The sequence below is a fragment of the Carlito syrichta genome, unplaced genomic scaffold (assembly GCF_000164805.1).
Source record: "Carlito syrichta isolate Samal-C Ts95f unplaced genomic scaffold, Tarsius_syrichta-2.0.1 Scaffold305729, whole genome shotgun sequence".
NCBI classification, from domain to species: domain Eukaryota; kingdom Metazoa; phylum Chordata; class Mammalia; order Primates; family Tarsiidae; genus Carlito; species Carlito syrichta.
Window position 1 is genome coordinate 676,724 of NW_007249825.1, and position 17,452 is coordinate 694,175.

General features: G+C 50.8%; 1 protein-coding gene across 3 annotated transcripts in view; it reads right to left on the minus strand.

Annotated features, from left to right (window-relative positions):
- Positions 1–17,452, minus strand: part of LHPP (phospholysine phosphohistidine inorganic pyrophosphate phosphatase) — a 154,717-nt gene that overhangs the window by 122,999 nt on the left and 14,266 nt on the right. For all 3 annotated transcript variants that reach the window (XM_008062507.1, XM_021714722.1, XM_008062508.2), the window contains exons 2-3: positions 8,386–8,573; positions 2,569–2,722 (exon numbers count right to left, since the gene is read on the minus strand). In XM_008062507.1, coding sequence (XP_008060698.1) covers positions 2,569–2,722; positions 8,386–8,573 — 342 coding nt within the window. The remainder of the gene's footprint in view (positions 1–2,568; positions 2,723–8,385; positions 8,574–17,452) is intronic.

Below are 17,452 nucleotides of genomic sequence, written 5' to 3' on the forward strand. Positions count from 1 at the left end.
AAAAAAAAAGAGAAAAAGAAAAACTAGCCAGACGGGGTGGCAAAAACCTGTAGCCCCAGCTACTTGGAAGCCTGAGGTAGAAGGATCGCCTGAGCCCAGCAGGTTGAGGCTACAGTAGCTGTGATCGTGCCACTATACTCCAGCCTGGGTTACAGAGTGAGTCAGAATAAATTGATTAAGTAATTAATTTAATATTTGTGTGAGCCAAACATCTGCTCTAGAATGTAGCTTAGAGGTGACAAGCTCTGGGGCCAGCCAGGCCAGGTGGCACTCCTGGTCCTGCAGCACTCACCAGCTTACTTCACCTCCTGATGCCTCAACACCCCCACCTGCAAAACGTCAATGACCCCACCTACAGCTCTTGGAGTGTGGTCAGAACTAAACAACTGGAGTACATAAAGTGCTTAGCAATGGCCAGTGGCCAGATAGAAAGTCCCTCCCTTGACTATTCGGCTAGCTGGCCCAGTTCAGCAAGCAGAGGCAGTGAGCCAGGGACCAGAAGCACTATGCTGGAAAACACGTCTTCCACGAGGACCCCAGAATTCCTGCACTGCATGAGAAGCTGAGGTAGGGACCCAAAAGTGTCCTTGCAGCTTTAAGAGCTTGGGATTCTAAAGTTCTAGTACTGCTTCTGTTGATGACAGAATATATCTGTGTAGCTTTCTAGAAAGCAACTTGGCAGCATGCCCCAAGAACCTTAAAAATGCTCGCCCTGGCCGGGCTCGGTGGCTCAACCTGTGAATCCAGCACTTTGAGAGGCCGAGGTGAGTAAGAATGTCTGAGCCCGCGAATTCGAGACCCGCCCGGGCAACTTGGTGAGACCTTGTCTCTACAATAAATCAAAAATTAGCCGGATGTGGTAACACGCCTATAGTTCTGGCTCCTTGGAAGGCTGAGGTGGAAGGATCGCTGGAGCCCAGCAGGTCGAGGCTGCCATGGCCATGAGTGTGCCACTGCGCTCCAGTCTGGGTGACAGAGTGAGGCTCCAACTCAAAAAAAAAAAAAAATGCTCGCCCTGTAATTGTGTCTGAGGACACCATCCGAAATGCACAAAGATTTCATCACAGCTTTATAGTTAAGAAATCAGAAACAACCTAAACATCCATCAGCAGGGATCATTTAGAAAAATTGTAGGATGCTCCCACAATGAATAACTGTGCTGCAGGAGATACCACTTATCATGCGGAAAGTCATTCACAGTGGTGCTTGTTGACAAAACACGGTCAAGTTTGATACCAATGCTGTGAATACTTGTAATGATCTATTTGCACAGGAAACCATTTGGAAGGACATACACCGAAATGCTGACAGTTGTTTTCCTTGTGTAAAAACTAAGAACAATTTTTGTTTCTTTCTTTTGCTCCTCCACATTGTCTAATATTTCTCAATGAACATGTGCTATGTTGGTGGCAATAAAAGATGTTAAGAAAAATACCAACACTTGGTTGTTTTTTGGTTTTTTTTTTTAGTTAAAGTCTCACTCTGTCGCCCAGGCTGGAGTGCAGTGGCACGCTCACGGCCACCACAGCCTCGACCTGCTGGACTCAGGCGATCCTTCTGCCTCAGCCTTCCAAGTAGCTGGAACTACAGGCACGCAATTTTTTGATTTTTTGTTGTAGAGATGAGGTCTCGCCCAGTTGGCCAGGCTGGTCACGAACCCGTGGGCCCAGGCAGTCCTCTCACCTCAGCCTCCCAAAGTGCTGGGATTGTAGGTGTGAGCCACTGCGCTTGGCCTATTTTTTGTTTTTTGAAGACAGGGTCTTGCTCTGTCATCCTGGAGTGCAATGAGCCATGATTGTGCCACAGCCTGCCTCAGCCTCCCGAACAGCTGGACTACAGGTGCATGCCACCACACCCAGCTAATTTTTATACTTTGTAGAGGCAGGGTCTTGCTATGTCGCCCAGGCTGATCTCAAACTCCTCGTACAAGCAATCCTCCCTCCGTGACCTCCCAAAGTGCTGGGATTATAGGCGTGAGCCATCACGCCCAGCCTCAATGCTATTTCCTTAAAGAAAGAGATGGTGAGGCCTGTACCAGAGGCTCAGACAATAATATTGCTAACAAAACCACAGCTTTACAGAGACAGTGACCTGCAGCTACAGATTCTTGGTGCCCAGACCAGAGAGAGCATCCCATGGGCCCTCAAGCCGATTTTTCACTACTTAGGTGTCCTTGGGACCATTTATCAGCACCCTGTGCTCTATCCTGTGCAAATGTACCTTCTTCTTTGTTCTAAACTTGAGACAGTCAGCATTTGGCTTCAGAGATCTCCAGGGGGTCTCCAGGGACATCCCCTGCCCCCACCCCAGCCTCTCCTAATCTATGGTCTGCATGGAAGCTTGGCCAAACAGCTCCTGAGAACAGAATGTTCTAATTTCCTTAAAAAAATGATTAAAGGAGAGAGAGAGAGAGAGATGAATTAAGCCAGAAAACAAGAAAAAGGAGGGAGGGCAAAGGGGGGACCAATGCTCCCTGCACACCTCTTCCCTGCATCCCTTTCCACTTGATTCTGGATTCAGAGCATCATCTAAAGCAGTGAGGAGCAACTCTCCCTGGAGCTGACTCACCCTCTTCCCAGAGAGATGAGCACAGGCTTCTCCAGCTCCATGAGCACTTGAAAGGCTTTATTCATGTTCTGATAGGAAAAGGCTTCTCCGGCATCTCCAATCACGACACAGTTTGGGTTGGACGTGTCGATCTGATCAAACTCTGAGCGGACTTCTGGAAACAGAAAAAGCTTGATCAAGCCCCGGGATGACACGGCCTACCTCTAGCTCCTGCCAGGAACACCTACATACCCTCCCTCTTTCTCAGACACGTGATTTCTTTCCAGTCCTCACAGCTGCCATGGGAGGCGGACAAAGACGGGTGTCATTTCCATTTTACAGAGGAAGAAATCCTAGCTCCCCACAGACAAGGAGCTTCCTAGGAGAAAGACAGACGGACCCATTTCCAGGATTCTGCATCCCAACACTGTCATTAGCCGTAATGGTATTAGCCACTGTCATTTCACTACCACAGGCAGGAAACAAACAGTTTTGCAACTGAGAAGGCACAGGGGCCTAGAGCACCCAGATTGCTAGCAGCTGGATGAAATGAGGCTGCTTAAACCCTTGGAGGGCTGGTACTGCTGGTCCCAAACTGTAAGAGCCATGGACACCTTTCAGGCAAACACACACATACATCCTGGAAAAAAAGAGAATTCTATCCCGACTGGTCCTGTTTATCAGCTCCCTTAGGAAAGTCTCTTCCTCCTCCTCCTTTTTCTTCCATCATTTTAAGTTAAAATAGGAAAAGTTGTAAGTATAGACAGAGTCATTGGCTTTACGTCTTAAGTCTCTAGAAAAACTTGCTCTCGTCTCTTGGTATTAGATGTTGACCTTTCTAGATTAAAATTAACTACGGCGGCCAGGTTGGGTGGCTCAGCCTGTAATCCCTGCACTTTGGGAGGCGGAGGTGAGTGGATTGCCTGAGCCCGCGGGTTAGAGACCCGCCTAGGCAACTTGGCGAGACTTTATCTCTACAATAAATCAAAAAAATTAACTGGGTGTGGTAGCGCGCGCCTGTAGTTCCAGATATTTGGAAGGCTGAGGCGGAAGGATCGCCGGAGCCCAGCAGGCGAGGTTGTGGTGGCCGGGAGCGGCCACTGCACTCCAGTCTGGGCGACAGAGTGAGACTCCAACTCAAAAAAATAAAAATAAAAATAACTACAGCTGGGCTCGGTGGCTCAGCCTGTCATCCCAGCACTTTGGGAGGCCGAGGCAAGTGGACTGCCTGAGCCCGTAGGTTCAAAACCCACCCGGGCAACTTGGTGAGACCTCATCTCTACAATTAACAAAAATAGCCAAGTGTGGTGGCGCGTACCTGTAGTTCCGGCTACTTGGAAGGCTGAGGCAGAAGGATCGCCGGAGCCCGGCAGGTTGAGACTGCAGCCGTGAACATGCCACCGCACTCTAGCCTGGGTGATGGAGTGAGACTCCAACTCAAAAATAAATAAATAAATAAAATAAAAAATTAACTGCAATGAGGTACCACTTCATACCTACCAGAATGGTGAGAATTAAAAAGACTGGTAAAGCCAAGGGCTGCTGAGAATACTGAACAGCTGCAACAGATAGAGGGAGAGTAAAACAGCACACAGTCCCTCTGGAAAAAGGCCTGGCAGTATTTTATAAAATTACACATACACCTACCCTGTGATGCATCAATTTCTTTCTTCCCTTTTTTTTTTTTTTTTTTTGAGTTGGAGTCTCACTCTGTCGCCCAGGCTGGAGTGCAGTGGCATGCTCACGGCCACCTCAGCCTCGACCTGCTGGGCTTAGGTGATCCTTCTGTCTCAGCCTTCCAAGTAGCTGGAACTACAGGCATGCTGCGCCGCCACATCCAGCTAATTCTTTTTTATTTATTGTGGAGATGAGGTCTCGCCAAGTTGCCCTGGCTGGTCTTGAACCCATAAGCTCTGGCAATCCTCTCACCTCTGCCTCTCAAAGTGCTGGGATTATAGGTGTGAGACACTGCGCCCTGTCTGACCCATCAATTTCACTCATAGGTATTATATTTAACCAAAAAGAATGTTCATAGCAGATTTAGTCACAATAACTTAAAACTAGAAACAATCCAGGTATCCATCAATATGTGAATGGATAAACTGAGGGTGTTCACTCACAGACTACTACTTTACAATAAAAATGAAAAAACTGATCATGCAACAATGTGGATGAGTCTCAAAATACTACGTTGGGTGAAAGAAGCCTTACACAAAAGACTACTATGAAAACAAGGGTTGACTCAGCAGGCCTGGGTTGCTCAAATCCTGCACATTCCAAAGAAGGCCTGTCTTCAGAACTGGCCCCAGGTGCCCCGGGAGATAACCTCCAAGCCCTTGTGATATCCTGCCCAATAAACAGGGTTTTGTACCCTGAGGCCCTGGGCCATGCTGGATCAGTTTAAACTCTGGGGGGCTAGAGACTGAGTAGCTAAGGTCAGTTCGGTGGTTCAGCCTGTAATCCCTCGCCTTGGGAGGCTGAGGGTGAGTGGATTGCCTGAGCCCGCGGGTTCGAGACCCGCCTGGGCAGCGAGACCTCATCTCTACAATAAATCAAAAAATTAGCTGGGTGTGGTAGCGCATGCCTGTAATTCCGGCTACTTGGAAGGCTAAGGCGAAGGATCGCCGGAGCCCAGCAGGTCGAGGCTGCGGTGGCCAGGAGTGGCCACGGAACTCCAGTCTGGGCAACAGAGTGAGACTCCAACTCAAAAAAAAAACACAGGTGTGTCCCAGAGTGACTCCACTTCAGTGGGACAACTGGAAGCTCACGTGTGGTTTCTCCTGGACTTTGCCCCATGTGTCTCCTCCCTTTGTTGAGTTTAATCTGTATTTGTTCATTGTAATAAATTGTCACTGTGAGTATTTGTTCATTGTAATAAATTGTCACTGTGAGTATAACAACTGTTCTGAGTTCGTTAAGTCTTTCTAAAGAATCATTCAGGATTGCCTAAGCCCGTGGGTTCGAGACCCGCCTGGGCAGCGAGACCTCATCTCTACAATAAATTAAAAAAATCAGCTGGGCATGGTAGCACACACCTGTAATTCTGGCTACTCGGAAGGCAAGGCAGAAGGATCGTCGGAGCCTAGCAGGTCGAGGCTGCGGTGGCCAGAAGCGGCCACTGCACTCCAGTCTGGGAGACAGAGTGAGACTCCAACTCAAAAAAAAAAAAAAGAATCATTCAGCCTGGGGATGGTATCGAAGCCCTCCAAACACAATTATATATATACTGTATGATTCTATTTACATAAAATTCTAGAATAGGCAAACTTATTTATAATGGAAAAAATCAAAATAATGGTTGCTTCTAAAGAGCTAAGGGGTAGGGATGGATTAGAAAAGGCATGAGAAGCCGGGCTCGGTGGCTCAGCCTGTCATCCCGCGCCTTTGGGAGGCTGAGGTGAGTGGATTGCCTGAGCCCGCGGGTTCGAGACCCGCCTGGGCAGCGAGACCTCATCTCTACAATAAATCAAAAAATCAGCCGGGCGTGGTAGCGCATGTCTGTAATTCTGGCTACTCAGAAGGCTGAGGCGGGAGGATCGCCGGAGCCCAGCAGGTGAGGCTGCGGTGGCCGGGAGCGGCCACTGCACTCCAGTCTGGGTGACCAAGTGAGACGCCAACTCAAAAAAAAAAAAGAAAAGGCATGAGGGAGCTTTTGGTGATGGTGATGTCCTAGGTCTTGATGGAGCTGGATTCCACAGGTGTGTGCAACTGTAAAAACTCAGCAAAAGTACCCTTCGGGCCAGATGCGATGGCTCAGCCTGTAATCCCAGCACTTTGGGAGGCCGATATGAGAAGATTGCCTAAGCCCAGGGGTTTGAGACCAGCCTGGACAACTTGGTGAGAGCTCATCTCTACAATAAATCAAAAAATAAGCCAAGCATGGTACCAGCTACTTGGAAGGCTGAGGTGGAAGGATCGCTTAAGGCCAGCAGGTTGGGGCTGCAGTGGCCGTAAGTATGCCACTGCACTCCAACCTGGGCGACAGAGGGAGACTCCAACTTAAAAAAGAAAAAAAAAAAAGTACCCTTCAGGTGTGTGCATTTCAGCATGCCCAGTCTGCAATTTACTTTGCAATTCACATCAATTTCATACATTGATGTATGCAAAGTTAACATCAACAGAAAAAACTGTAAACAAATGCTGAACTCCCATGCATTTAGTGGAGTATACCAATGTCTGCAATTTACTGTTTTTGTGTTTGTATTTGTCAGAGTCTCACTCTGTTGTCCTGGAGTCCAAGTGGCACAATCACAGATCACCAAAGCCTCTACCTCCTAAGCTTAGGTGGTCCTTCCTCCTCAGCCTCCCAAGTAGTTGGGACTATATGCACGCACCACCATGCCGACTAAGTTTTTAATTTTTTAAATTTTTTTGTAGAGACGAAGTCTCACGATGTTGCCAGGCTAGTCTCAAACTTCTGGACCTAGGCAATCCTCTTGCCTTGGTCTCTCTAGGTGCTGGGATTACAGACAAGAGCCACCGCGCCCGGTCTGCAATTTCCTTTGAGTTGCATCCAAAAAATAACATGGATAGATGGATGGTGAGATGGAGGAATATACGGTGAAGTAAAATATCCTGTCATTGACAGTCCAGGTGATGAATATAAAACTCTCTCAAGTAAAAATTCTTGGAGCTTTTGACCGTATGTCTGAAAATTTTCATAATAAAATGTTGGAGGAAAAAAATCTGTCAACAATAAAAATGTCTCAAAATTCCAAGTCTGGGACACAGGTCCACCACGGAGAACATAGCCGCAGGGTCCCGGCTGAGGAAGGGCTTCTGTCTCCCTGCCCACCCAGGCTTGCTACCGGCCTGCTCACTCCGCGCCGCGCCACCTTCCAGGCCGACGCTCACTTCCCTTCACGCCTTTTCTCCAGCCCCGTCCCAGGCCCTTTCTGGGGGACAGGGCAGAGAGGATTTCTTTCTCAAGTCTTCTTTCTTTGAAGGCCATGTTCTAAAGACTCTGGCAAGGATCCTAGATGGGGGAGAGAGGGTTTTGAGAAACACGGGTTCTAAAGGCCGGGCACGCCGCCCCTCACTGGCGCCAGGGCTGCGAATTCAACACTTGGGCCCTCCAGGGAGCACCCTCCACCTCTCGAGAGCCCCCACTCTGGCCCTGGGAAGGAAGAAAGCATGCTTGCCTCTGCCCAGTGGTGTGTTAAAGTGAAACTCTCAAGTGTGGAGGAAGGAAGGAAGAAGGCTCAGTGGACCGACAGAGAAGTGGCCTGAATTCCCAAGTGCTGCTAATGTCTCTTCCTTTTAAATATTCAGAAGGCACCCGATAATACTGCTCCTCCTGCTTTGTTACCCCAAAACTCCCCACTGAGGGTCAAAGGGGCTGTTTTCCAGCATTGAGACTAAAATCAGGATGCAAACCTTGTTCCTACAGTCATTTGCCAACTGTTCCAAAGAGCGGGGCTGGCTTTCAAAAAGACATTTAGTCCAAGGCTACAGGTGCCAGACATTAGAAAGCTCCAGATCTCAATCCAGCTTCTCACATTCATTCTCATTCTCTCTCTCTCCCTCTCTTTCTCAACAGGAACTAGAATTGTGCCCCCTTGACAGTCCTCCGGTCCCTTGGTCCATCTTAGACCAAGGAAAGCCAGCTCAGGGTTTTCCTCACAGGAGCCACGAGAATCTGCCTCTGTTAACCCCAGCGTGAGGGTGGATGGGACTGCGGCCTCCCCCATAGCCTGTGCTGGTAGCAGGAGCCAGGTGTTGCCTCTGTGTCCTTCCCAGGAATTTGGCCCAGCTGAGAGTAGAGCCCTCTCCCCAGCTCCCACCCTGGAAAAAGGGAAGCTTCACCCCCTCTAAGGTCCTGGCGCCCGGCAGGCCTACCGTCATGGATGAGCAGGTGTGGCCGCAGGCCTTGTTCCTTCAGGATCTGGCAGGCGGCTGGTGCCGGGGCGGTCACCTCCTCCTCGCAGATGTCAAATCCCAGCTGCCGCAGCCTCCCCACCAACTTTCCACGGGACTTCTGCGACTCGTTGGTGCAGAATCTCACCTTCAGATGGGACCGCTTCAGTCTGTGCAGGGGGAAAGGACAAGCCAGGGTGTTGGCAGCACGCGGAGTGTGGGCCTCTAGAAAGGAATCAGAGACAGGCACTTCTCCAAGGGCAACCGGTAAAGGTCCAGAGGAGGCCAGGTCGCTCAAGTCCCTTAGTTGGCCCTGACTGACGTCCGAGTATGTTCAGGCTGGAGTTTCTGAGCTGAAGCAGACCCCAACTCGGAGGACCGGATGCCATGCCCCACAACCCTCTTCCTCCATGCTACCGGACTGGAGACACCTGAGACCCCCCAAAGTTCACCACCTGACGTTCTCTGTCTATGCCTCCCCCTCTACCTGGGAAGCATCTTGTCCCCTCACCTGGGACACACGCCCTCTACCAGTGCCAATTCTACCCAGCCCTGACACCCAACCCTCCCTCCTGCTCAGCCTGGCTAGAGGTCACCTCTGAATGTCCACAGCTGCTTCTCAGTACCTTCCATGACACTTAGCATTTCCACTCCGCATCTGAGCCACATAGGTCCATGCCTTATGGATGCTGGATCCACATTTTCCAAAAGATACAAAGGCAGAGGGACCACACCAAGGCTTGTCTTGCAGGCTATCAACGCAGAAAGCTTTGCCAAAGTCATCAGGGACACAAACTGTTCTGGGATGGACAGACAGGATACCAACTCTGCCGAAACCCAGTATCAAGGTAACGTGAACCCAGGGTGCTGCTGCTGGCACCTGGCTTCTTCCCACCTGACTTCACAGGGGATACTGCTGCCTCCCAGCTACACTTGGGCAAGTTCTCCGGACACAAAGCAGCTGCCTAAACAGGCTCCGAAGGAAATAACATTTGTTCGCCCTTCTACAAATTATTACTGAGTACCTACTACTAAGTGCCTGGTGACCCTGGCCTAGGCCACGGAGCTGGAGCTGTGTGCAGCAAGGTTCCTATTCTCCAGGCCACCATTAGGCAGATGAGGAGGCAGAAGACGGGTATTATGCAGAATATAAGCAGAGTGAGGAGAAAGAGGGTGACCAGGTGGGTCGGAAGGTCAAGGGAGGCCTCTCTGAGGAAAACAGCTCCGGTGCTAAGACCTCCAGAGAGAGGAGGTGCTGGTGGCCTTGCAAGGAGATGAAGGAACAGCAACCAGGGAAGGGTGCATCTGTGCAAGAGGAGGAGGCTGGAGGGCCGGCACCCACCAGCAAGGGATCCCCGTATGAGAGTAGCCAGCAGAGGTGGGGGGGCGGGCCACCCAAGCAGGAGTAGGGGACAGGAAGGACCTGGCCCCACTGGCTCCCTCGCCCATATCACACAGTCCTCCCTGCACAGACCCGGCCCTATCAAGGCAGTGGTCATATCTGGCATCTGCAGAGTCACAGTATGAAGTCATGGAAAAGACACCAGCTGCAAATTCCCAGCCCAGGCCTGGTAGGCACTTTTAAGAAACCCCAGTAAAATTAAGCTGTCACCAAGCACAGTTCTCAGACTGGGCCCTAAACGTGTACAATTCACTGCCCTTCAGAAATGGAGGAAGATGTCTTGACTCTTGACCCATCCTTTCAAGTTGCTTATTTTTTTTATACTCTAAGCCAGCGGTCCCCAACCTTTTTTGACATCAGGGACTGGTTTTGTGAAAGACAGTTTTTCCACGAACTGAGGTCAGCAGGGCGAAGGTTTCAGGATGATGATGACTCAAGCACATTACATTTATTATGCACTTTATTTCTATTATTATTACATTGTAATATATAATGAAATCATTATGAAATTATTATTTTGATATGAGTCTGCAAGCAATTGATTTATTACAGTCTCTGTGCAGTCAAACCTCACTGCTAACGTAATCTGTATTTGCAGCCACTCTCCAGCACTAGCATCATCACCTAAGCTCCACCTCAGATCGTCAGGCATTAGATTCTCATAAGGAACGTGCACCCTAGATCCCTCCATGTGCAGTTCATAACAGGGTCTGCACTCCTATGAGAATCTAATGCCACTGCTGATATGACAGAAGATGGAACTCAGGCAGTAATGCAAGCCATGGGGAACAGGTGTAAATGCAGATGAAGCTTCACTCACTCACCCGCTACTCACCTCCTGCTATGTGGCCCGGTTTCTTTTTTTTTTTTTGAGTTGGAGTCTCACTCTGTCACCCAGACTGGAGGGCAGTGGTACTCCCAGTCACCGCAGCCTCGCCCTGCTGGGCTCCAGAGATCCTTCCACCTCAGCCTATCAAGTAGCTGGAACTACAGGCCCGTACCACCATGCCTGGCTAATTTTTTTTATTAATTGTAGAGATGAAGTCTCACCAAGTTGCCAGGGCAAGTCTCAAACCCATAAGCTCAGGCAATCTTCTCACCTCGGCCTCCCAAAGTGCTGGGATTATAGGCATGAGCCACCGCACCCAGCCTGAGTCCCGGTTTCTAACAGGCCACAGACTGGTATTGGTCCATGGTCCAGGGGCTAAGAACCCCTGATCTAAGTAATATATTAATACAGCATTAAGTGCATAATTAATAATTTAAAAAGAATAAACATGGAGAGAAAGTATATGCTCATTTTGTTTTTACAGACTTGGCCCCAGTCAAAAGCGTCTAGCAGTAACACACAGATTCAACCCAGCTACTCAGAACTATGGCTTCAAATTAACTTCCATTAGAGCGAGTCAATGAGATCCAGCCAACAATTCAACTCAACCCCTGTGAGAACCTAATTTATCACACTTTATGGGTGCGGAAACTGAGTCCCAGGAATGTCAAGGGCTCTCTGTTCCTCTTCCTGAGTCTGAAACTTTGGGTCTGAGGCCGATTTCTACCTAAGGTAGAGTCAGGAACGGGAAATCGGGGCTAGAGGAGATGATCCTGCAGAGGGGGAAGGGCGGGACCCGGTGTGGGCTCTCAGAAGACTTCCTGGAAGATCCAGGCCCAACTGGTGACTTGCAGGACAGACGAGGAGATGGCAGGAAAGGGCAGGCCAGGCGGCAGGAAGAGCAGCCCACCATCACGGAAGGGCAGATGCCCACAGGCCCTCACCCACACCCCTCCAGGTAGAAAGAATGAGCAGCTCCGGGTGTGTGGAAGGTGGACTGGAAAACATGCAGGAGTGGAGGACAACTGAGAGGGCAGAGGAGCCAGGCACTGCGCCCCACTACTGAGGTGGAGGGGTACTCCAACCATGGCCCTCAGTGGTGGTGACAGCAACTGGGAAAAGGTGGCAGGTCTCAGGTTAGTGTACCCTCCCACGATCCTGCATGGCATTGGACCCGCCCTGTCTCTGGCACATCCACTACATTTCTTGCCAACACTAAGCAATATCTCCAATCATCTGATTCATGTATTTGTTGTCCTTCTCCTGGCCTATGTGCTCCAAGAGTTCAGGGATGAGTCTCTTTGGGTATCCATGGCTTCCCCAGGCATTCCCGCAGGGCTTGCTGCAGGCCCCCAACAAACGTTTGCTGAATGACTGACTGATGGAAAAGTCTGTGACCTCTCCTGTTACTTCCCTGAGGGTGTCCCCAAGCCTGCAGCCCCCTGATAAGCACCAACAGAAACAGACAGGCTTCCGTGGGGAAAACACACATTCCTACACTGAGGCGAGCCTCCAGCCCTGGAGCTGACAGGAAAATTTGAGAAGAAATTTGTGAGCTGACTGACTACGTGGTAAACACAGACCGAGAAGCTGACGATGTCTTCTTCCGTAGCGCAGGTGATTAATTCCTTTCTTTCTATTTGTCTTTCCCAATCAGAGGTTTATGAATTATCAATTACACTTAGTGGTTAATTGCCCTTCAAAAAGATAGCTTTTTTTATTTTTAAATTAGGCAGTTAATATATTGTAACTAATAGCATCACCTTGTACATTACGGATGGAACTTCATTGATTGGCGCCTGAGATGTGTGATCCGCACCCAAGTTAATGGAGCAGTTGAGTGAAGACGTGCAGGAGGTCCCAGGGGACTAATTATTGCTAATGAATGATGATGTGACCTTCTCAGAACAGTGAACAATCGGTGTGACAGCGAGATGACAGTGCCTCACATCTGTTATTCCAAACACAGCTTCAGATGTGAGTGAAAAAATGAGTAAATCGCAGAACTCACCTCAGGACACTTAAGCCACCAGTCTTCTTTGAAATGGCAGCTTAAGTTCCTCCAAAAGACATGCTTTTAAAATCAATGACTAGTTTTAAGAGTCCGACCCTCAAAACTCTAATGGGAAATGCTGAGGTAAGTCCCTCCCTTTGGTGCCACCAGACCACACTCCCTTTTGAGGCGTCACCGCCGACCCCTTCTGACCACCAGCCCAAGGTTATCTCATCCTTATTTTATTTATTATTTATTTATTTGAGCTGGGAGTCTCATCTCACTCTGTCACCCAGGCTGGAGTACAGTGGCAGGCTCACGGCTACTGCAGCCTCAACCTCCTGGGCTCAGTCAATCTTTCTGCCTTAGCCTTCCAAGTAGGGACTACAGGCGCATGCCACCACACCCAGCTAATTTTTTTTGATTTACTGTGGAGACAAGGTCTCGCCATGTTGCCCAGGCTGGTCTCAAACTTATGGACTCAGGCAATCCTCTCACCTCAGCCTCTCAAAGGGCTGGGATTCAACACTTGGGCCACTGCACCCAGCCTCTTCCTTATTTTAAATTACTGAAAAAATAAAAATATTCACTATTATGATTAAAATAGTCAAATATTAATACAACCTTATATTGAAACTTGCTTTTGGGTAAACACCATGCCCTCACTCAGTATCCATGATCTGATTTTGGTCCTCGTGTCCCAGGCATTTGTTATCCCTTGGGATTACATACATTCCCCAGGGTCAGGTGCCTTGACAGCCTTCACTAAGTATGTGCCAACTGCGTAAGCGAGCCTAGAGCCTAGGTAAGAACTATTATTTCCACTCAAAGTCTGTAAAAACAGAGGCCCTGCGAAGCAGAGACCTGACCAAGGTTATGCAGCGTGCAAGCAGCAAAGCCTAGGAGCCCTCAGGTATCTGCGGTTGCATGTACAGGCCCCTGCACCAGCCAGCAAAGGCAGCTGGCGCTGTCCCAGGCCCTGGGCCCCTCAAATGGAACACTGGGCCCTGGGTAAGAGCCAGCAGCTCCAGGAACACAGGCCTAACCAGGTTCCAGATACCTTGCTGGAAAGCAAAGGGAAGCTCTGCAGCTGGGGAGGGGTGCATGGCTGCTCCTGCTTGTGTGCACATAGGGGTAGAAAGCAAGAGACGGGTGTGCACCCACGAGGTCCTGAATGTGTCCCCACAGAATTCCTATGGTGGAGCACTAATCCCCAAGGTGGCTGTACTTGGAGATGGAGCCTTTGTGGGATAATTCAGGTTAAATGAAGTCATAAAGCTGGGGCCCTGATACAGTAGGATTAGTGTCTGCATCAGAAGGGCCACCAGAGAGCTCACTCCCCTTTCTCTATCTGTCTTTCCATGAATGCACAGAGAGGAAGTCATGTGAGCACTCCGCAAGATGGCAGCGGCTTACAAGCCAGGGAGAGGGCCTTGACCAGATACCAGCCATGCTGACACCCTATCTCAGACTTCCAGCCTCCAGAACCGCGAAAAGATAAATTTCTCTTGTTTAAGGCATCCGGTATATGGCACTTGTCATGGTAGCCCAAGCAACGAAGCCAAGGAACCAAACCCTCCTCATTTCTCAGCAGAGCCTGCTGCAGATGTCACAGATCTGGACTTGGGAGGCCTGGAACACAAAAATCCCAGAATGTCAGGAAAGCCCAAGTCAGGCAGGGTTCCAGGACCCAGCAGAGAGCTGCAAGAACCCCTGCAAAGAGGGGTTTCGGCATAAGACAGGCCTAGCTCCGGGACAGGCTGTTATCCCCACCCCAACACCCAAGAGCCTTGGGGGGGGAGCCGTCTGCAGGGCCCTGGCTGCCAGACGGCCGTTCTGAGACCATGGCCCCTCTCAGCACACTGCCCCCTCCCTGGGAGCCCTGTGGGCGTGGGGATTTGCCCCCACTCCCAGTGCTGAACTGGATCTGTGAACTGACCTTTACCTCAACTCGGCAGGCCAGGACAAGCCTCTGAGTGACAACGTCGCCCGGTGCAATTACCGTGCACCAGATGAACCGGTCCCTTACAAATCACCTCGGACTTTACACATCTGCTGGCTGTCGGCATCTGCCAGGAGCGCTCACCCGAAAATAATGAAAACCCTCTCATTATTGTTCCATAGCAGGTAAAGTGTTAGGACAATTATTGGACATCCTGAGTGACCTTGGGACAGCTCGACAGCCTGCCCTCGCCAATCGCCAAGGAAGCTGCAGAGAGCTGGGAGCTCCCCTTGGAGGGGCTGGGAGGGGAGGCCGGCCAGGAAGCCAGGAGGTTGCCAGGGAAAGGGCAGCACAAGCCCCTTCCAGCTGGGCTCCCCTTCCTCTCCTCTGTCTGACCCAGAGGTCCTCTCAGCGCCCTGAGTCTTTCCCTCCGCCTCCCCTAGAGCCGAATCCTGCTCATCCTACAAGGCCAGGTTCACTTGCCCCTTCTTCTGTGAGGCCCCCGGTCCCCCCCAGGCAGAGCCCAGCCCCCACAGTTGGGCTCAGTGCAGCTCTGGGCGCCATCATGACCTTCCTTCTGCCTCCTCCCGCAGCCCAGAGCTCTCGAGGGCCAGGCTGTGTTTTCTCAGCACCCACAGTCGTGTCTGGTGTCCATCCACAGCTGAGTCGAGGGCAGCACCTAGGGGCGGCCCGGTATGTGGCCAGCCCGTGTCCCCTTGACCAGAGCCTTGGTTTATCACCATGGGCATCACTTCTGTGTCTCCTGGGTTGGGCTGTGGGGCTGTGGGTCGGGGTGATGAGGGCCAGAGGCGGGGCCTGCCAGGTGCTGGAGGAAGGGGGGCGCAGGGTTACAAGGAGCTTCTGAGCAGCGCCACAGGGGACACTGGGGAGGGACAGTGCCATCAAAGAGCTCAGGGCAGGCTGGGCTTGGTGGCTTAGCCTGGAATCCCAGCACTTTGGGAGGCCGAGACGAGTGGATTGCCTGAGCCCGCAGGTTCGAGACCAGCCCGGACAACTTGGCGAGACCTCGTCTCTGCCATAAAATAAAAAATAGCCGGGCACGGTAGCGCGCATCTGCAGTTCTGGCTACTCGGAAGGCTGAGGCGGGAGGATTGCCGAAGCCCCGCGGGTTGCCGCTGGGGTGGCCCTGAGTGTGCGTGCCACTGCACTCCAGCCTGGGCCCAACCCACAGCCCCACAGCCCAACCCAGGAGACACAGAAGTAATGTCCATTTCCCCAATCCCCCAATTTGTATACCAGGCAGGACCCGAGCTATTTTTTTTTTTCCTGAGTTGGAGTCTCAGGGTTCCCAGGGGCCCAAGACTGGTAGGAGTGGCTAACTCTAACCGTGCACTGAGTTCACCTGGATGCTCTCTAGAATACACCCCAAAAATCTGGCACAGTAGGAGGAAAGGCGTCGGGGGGCAGGGGGGGTACTTTGCCCTCAAGGGGTTCCAGCCTCTCTGACCCCCCCCCATTCTCCTCCCAGGGCCATTACTGATGTGGCTGGAGGGTCCCTATTACTCCTGAAACTGACACCAGTGCAGAGGAATATGAGCTCCATGCCTCAGTTTCCTCAGAGAGGGGAGAGGGCACTTACCCACTGCTCTGTGGGTTGTTGTGAAAGAAAATGCAAGCCGGGCTCGGTGGCTCAGCCTGTAATCCCGCGCCTTGGGAGGCTGAGATGAGTGGATTGCCTGAGCCCGCGGGTTCAAGACCCGCCTGGGCAACTTGGTGAGACCCCGTGTCTACAATAAATTTTTAAAAATCAGCCAGACGTGGTAGCGCATGCCTGTAATTCTGGCTACTTGGAAGGCTGAGGCGGAAGGATCGCCGGAAACCAGCAGGTCGAGGCTGCGGTGGCCGGGAGCGGCCACTGCACTCCAGTCTGGGTGACAGAGTGAGACTCCAACTCAAAATAAAAAAAAAGAAAGAAAGAAAATGCAGGCGGCAGCGCCCACCCAAGTCCCTCAGCAGCCCCTTAGTGGCATCCCCAACATATATCTATATATATATTTTTTTTTTGAATTGGAGTCTCACTCCTTCACCCAGGCTAGAGAACAGTGGCACATTCATGGCCACCCCAGTGTCAACCTGCTGGGCTCCAGCAATCCTTCTGCCCCGGCCTTCCAAGTAGCTGGAACTATGAACACGCGCTACCACACCTGACTGCTTTTTTATTTTATTGTAGAGACGAGGTCTCGCCAAGTTGCCTGGGCTGGTCACGAACCCGCGGGCTCAGGCAATTCACTCACCTCAGCCTCCCAAAGGCGCGGGATTACAGCTGAGCCACCGAGCCCAGCCTATATATTTTTTTAGTTGGAGTCTCACTCTGTTGCTCAGGCTGGAGTACAGTGGCACACTCATGGCTACCACACTCTCTACTTGCTGGGCTTGGGCAATCCTGCTGCCTCAGCCTTCCAAGTTGCTACAGGCATGTGCCACCATGCCCAGAAACTACAGGCATGTGCCATCATGCCTAGCTAATTTTTTTATTTTTGTAGAAATGAGGACTCACCAAGTAGCCCAGGCTGGTCTTGAACCCTTGGGCTCAGGCAATCCTCTCACCTCAGCCTCCCAAAGTGCTGGGATTACAGGCATGAGCCACCCCACCCAGCTCTACAAAATATTTTTAATACCAGGACTCCTGGGCAGTGCTAGTCACCATCTGATTTTGAGATCTTCGGTTGCTTCCCTGTTAGAGAGCAACAGAGACTGAAAACACACATTTGGAGGCTTGAAACCTACACAGGGTTCATTTCCTCTAAGAATCCAACTTTTTAAAACAGAAGGTCAAATAGGAGCCCCATGAGAGGAAGAGAGTTGTTTTTTCTTTTCTTTTTTTTTTTTTTTTGAGTTGGAGTCTCACTCTGTCACCCAGAC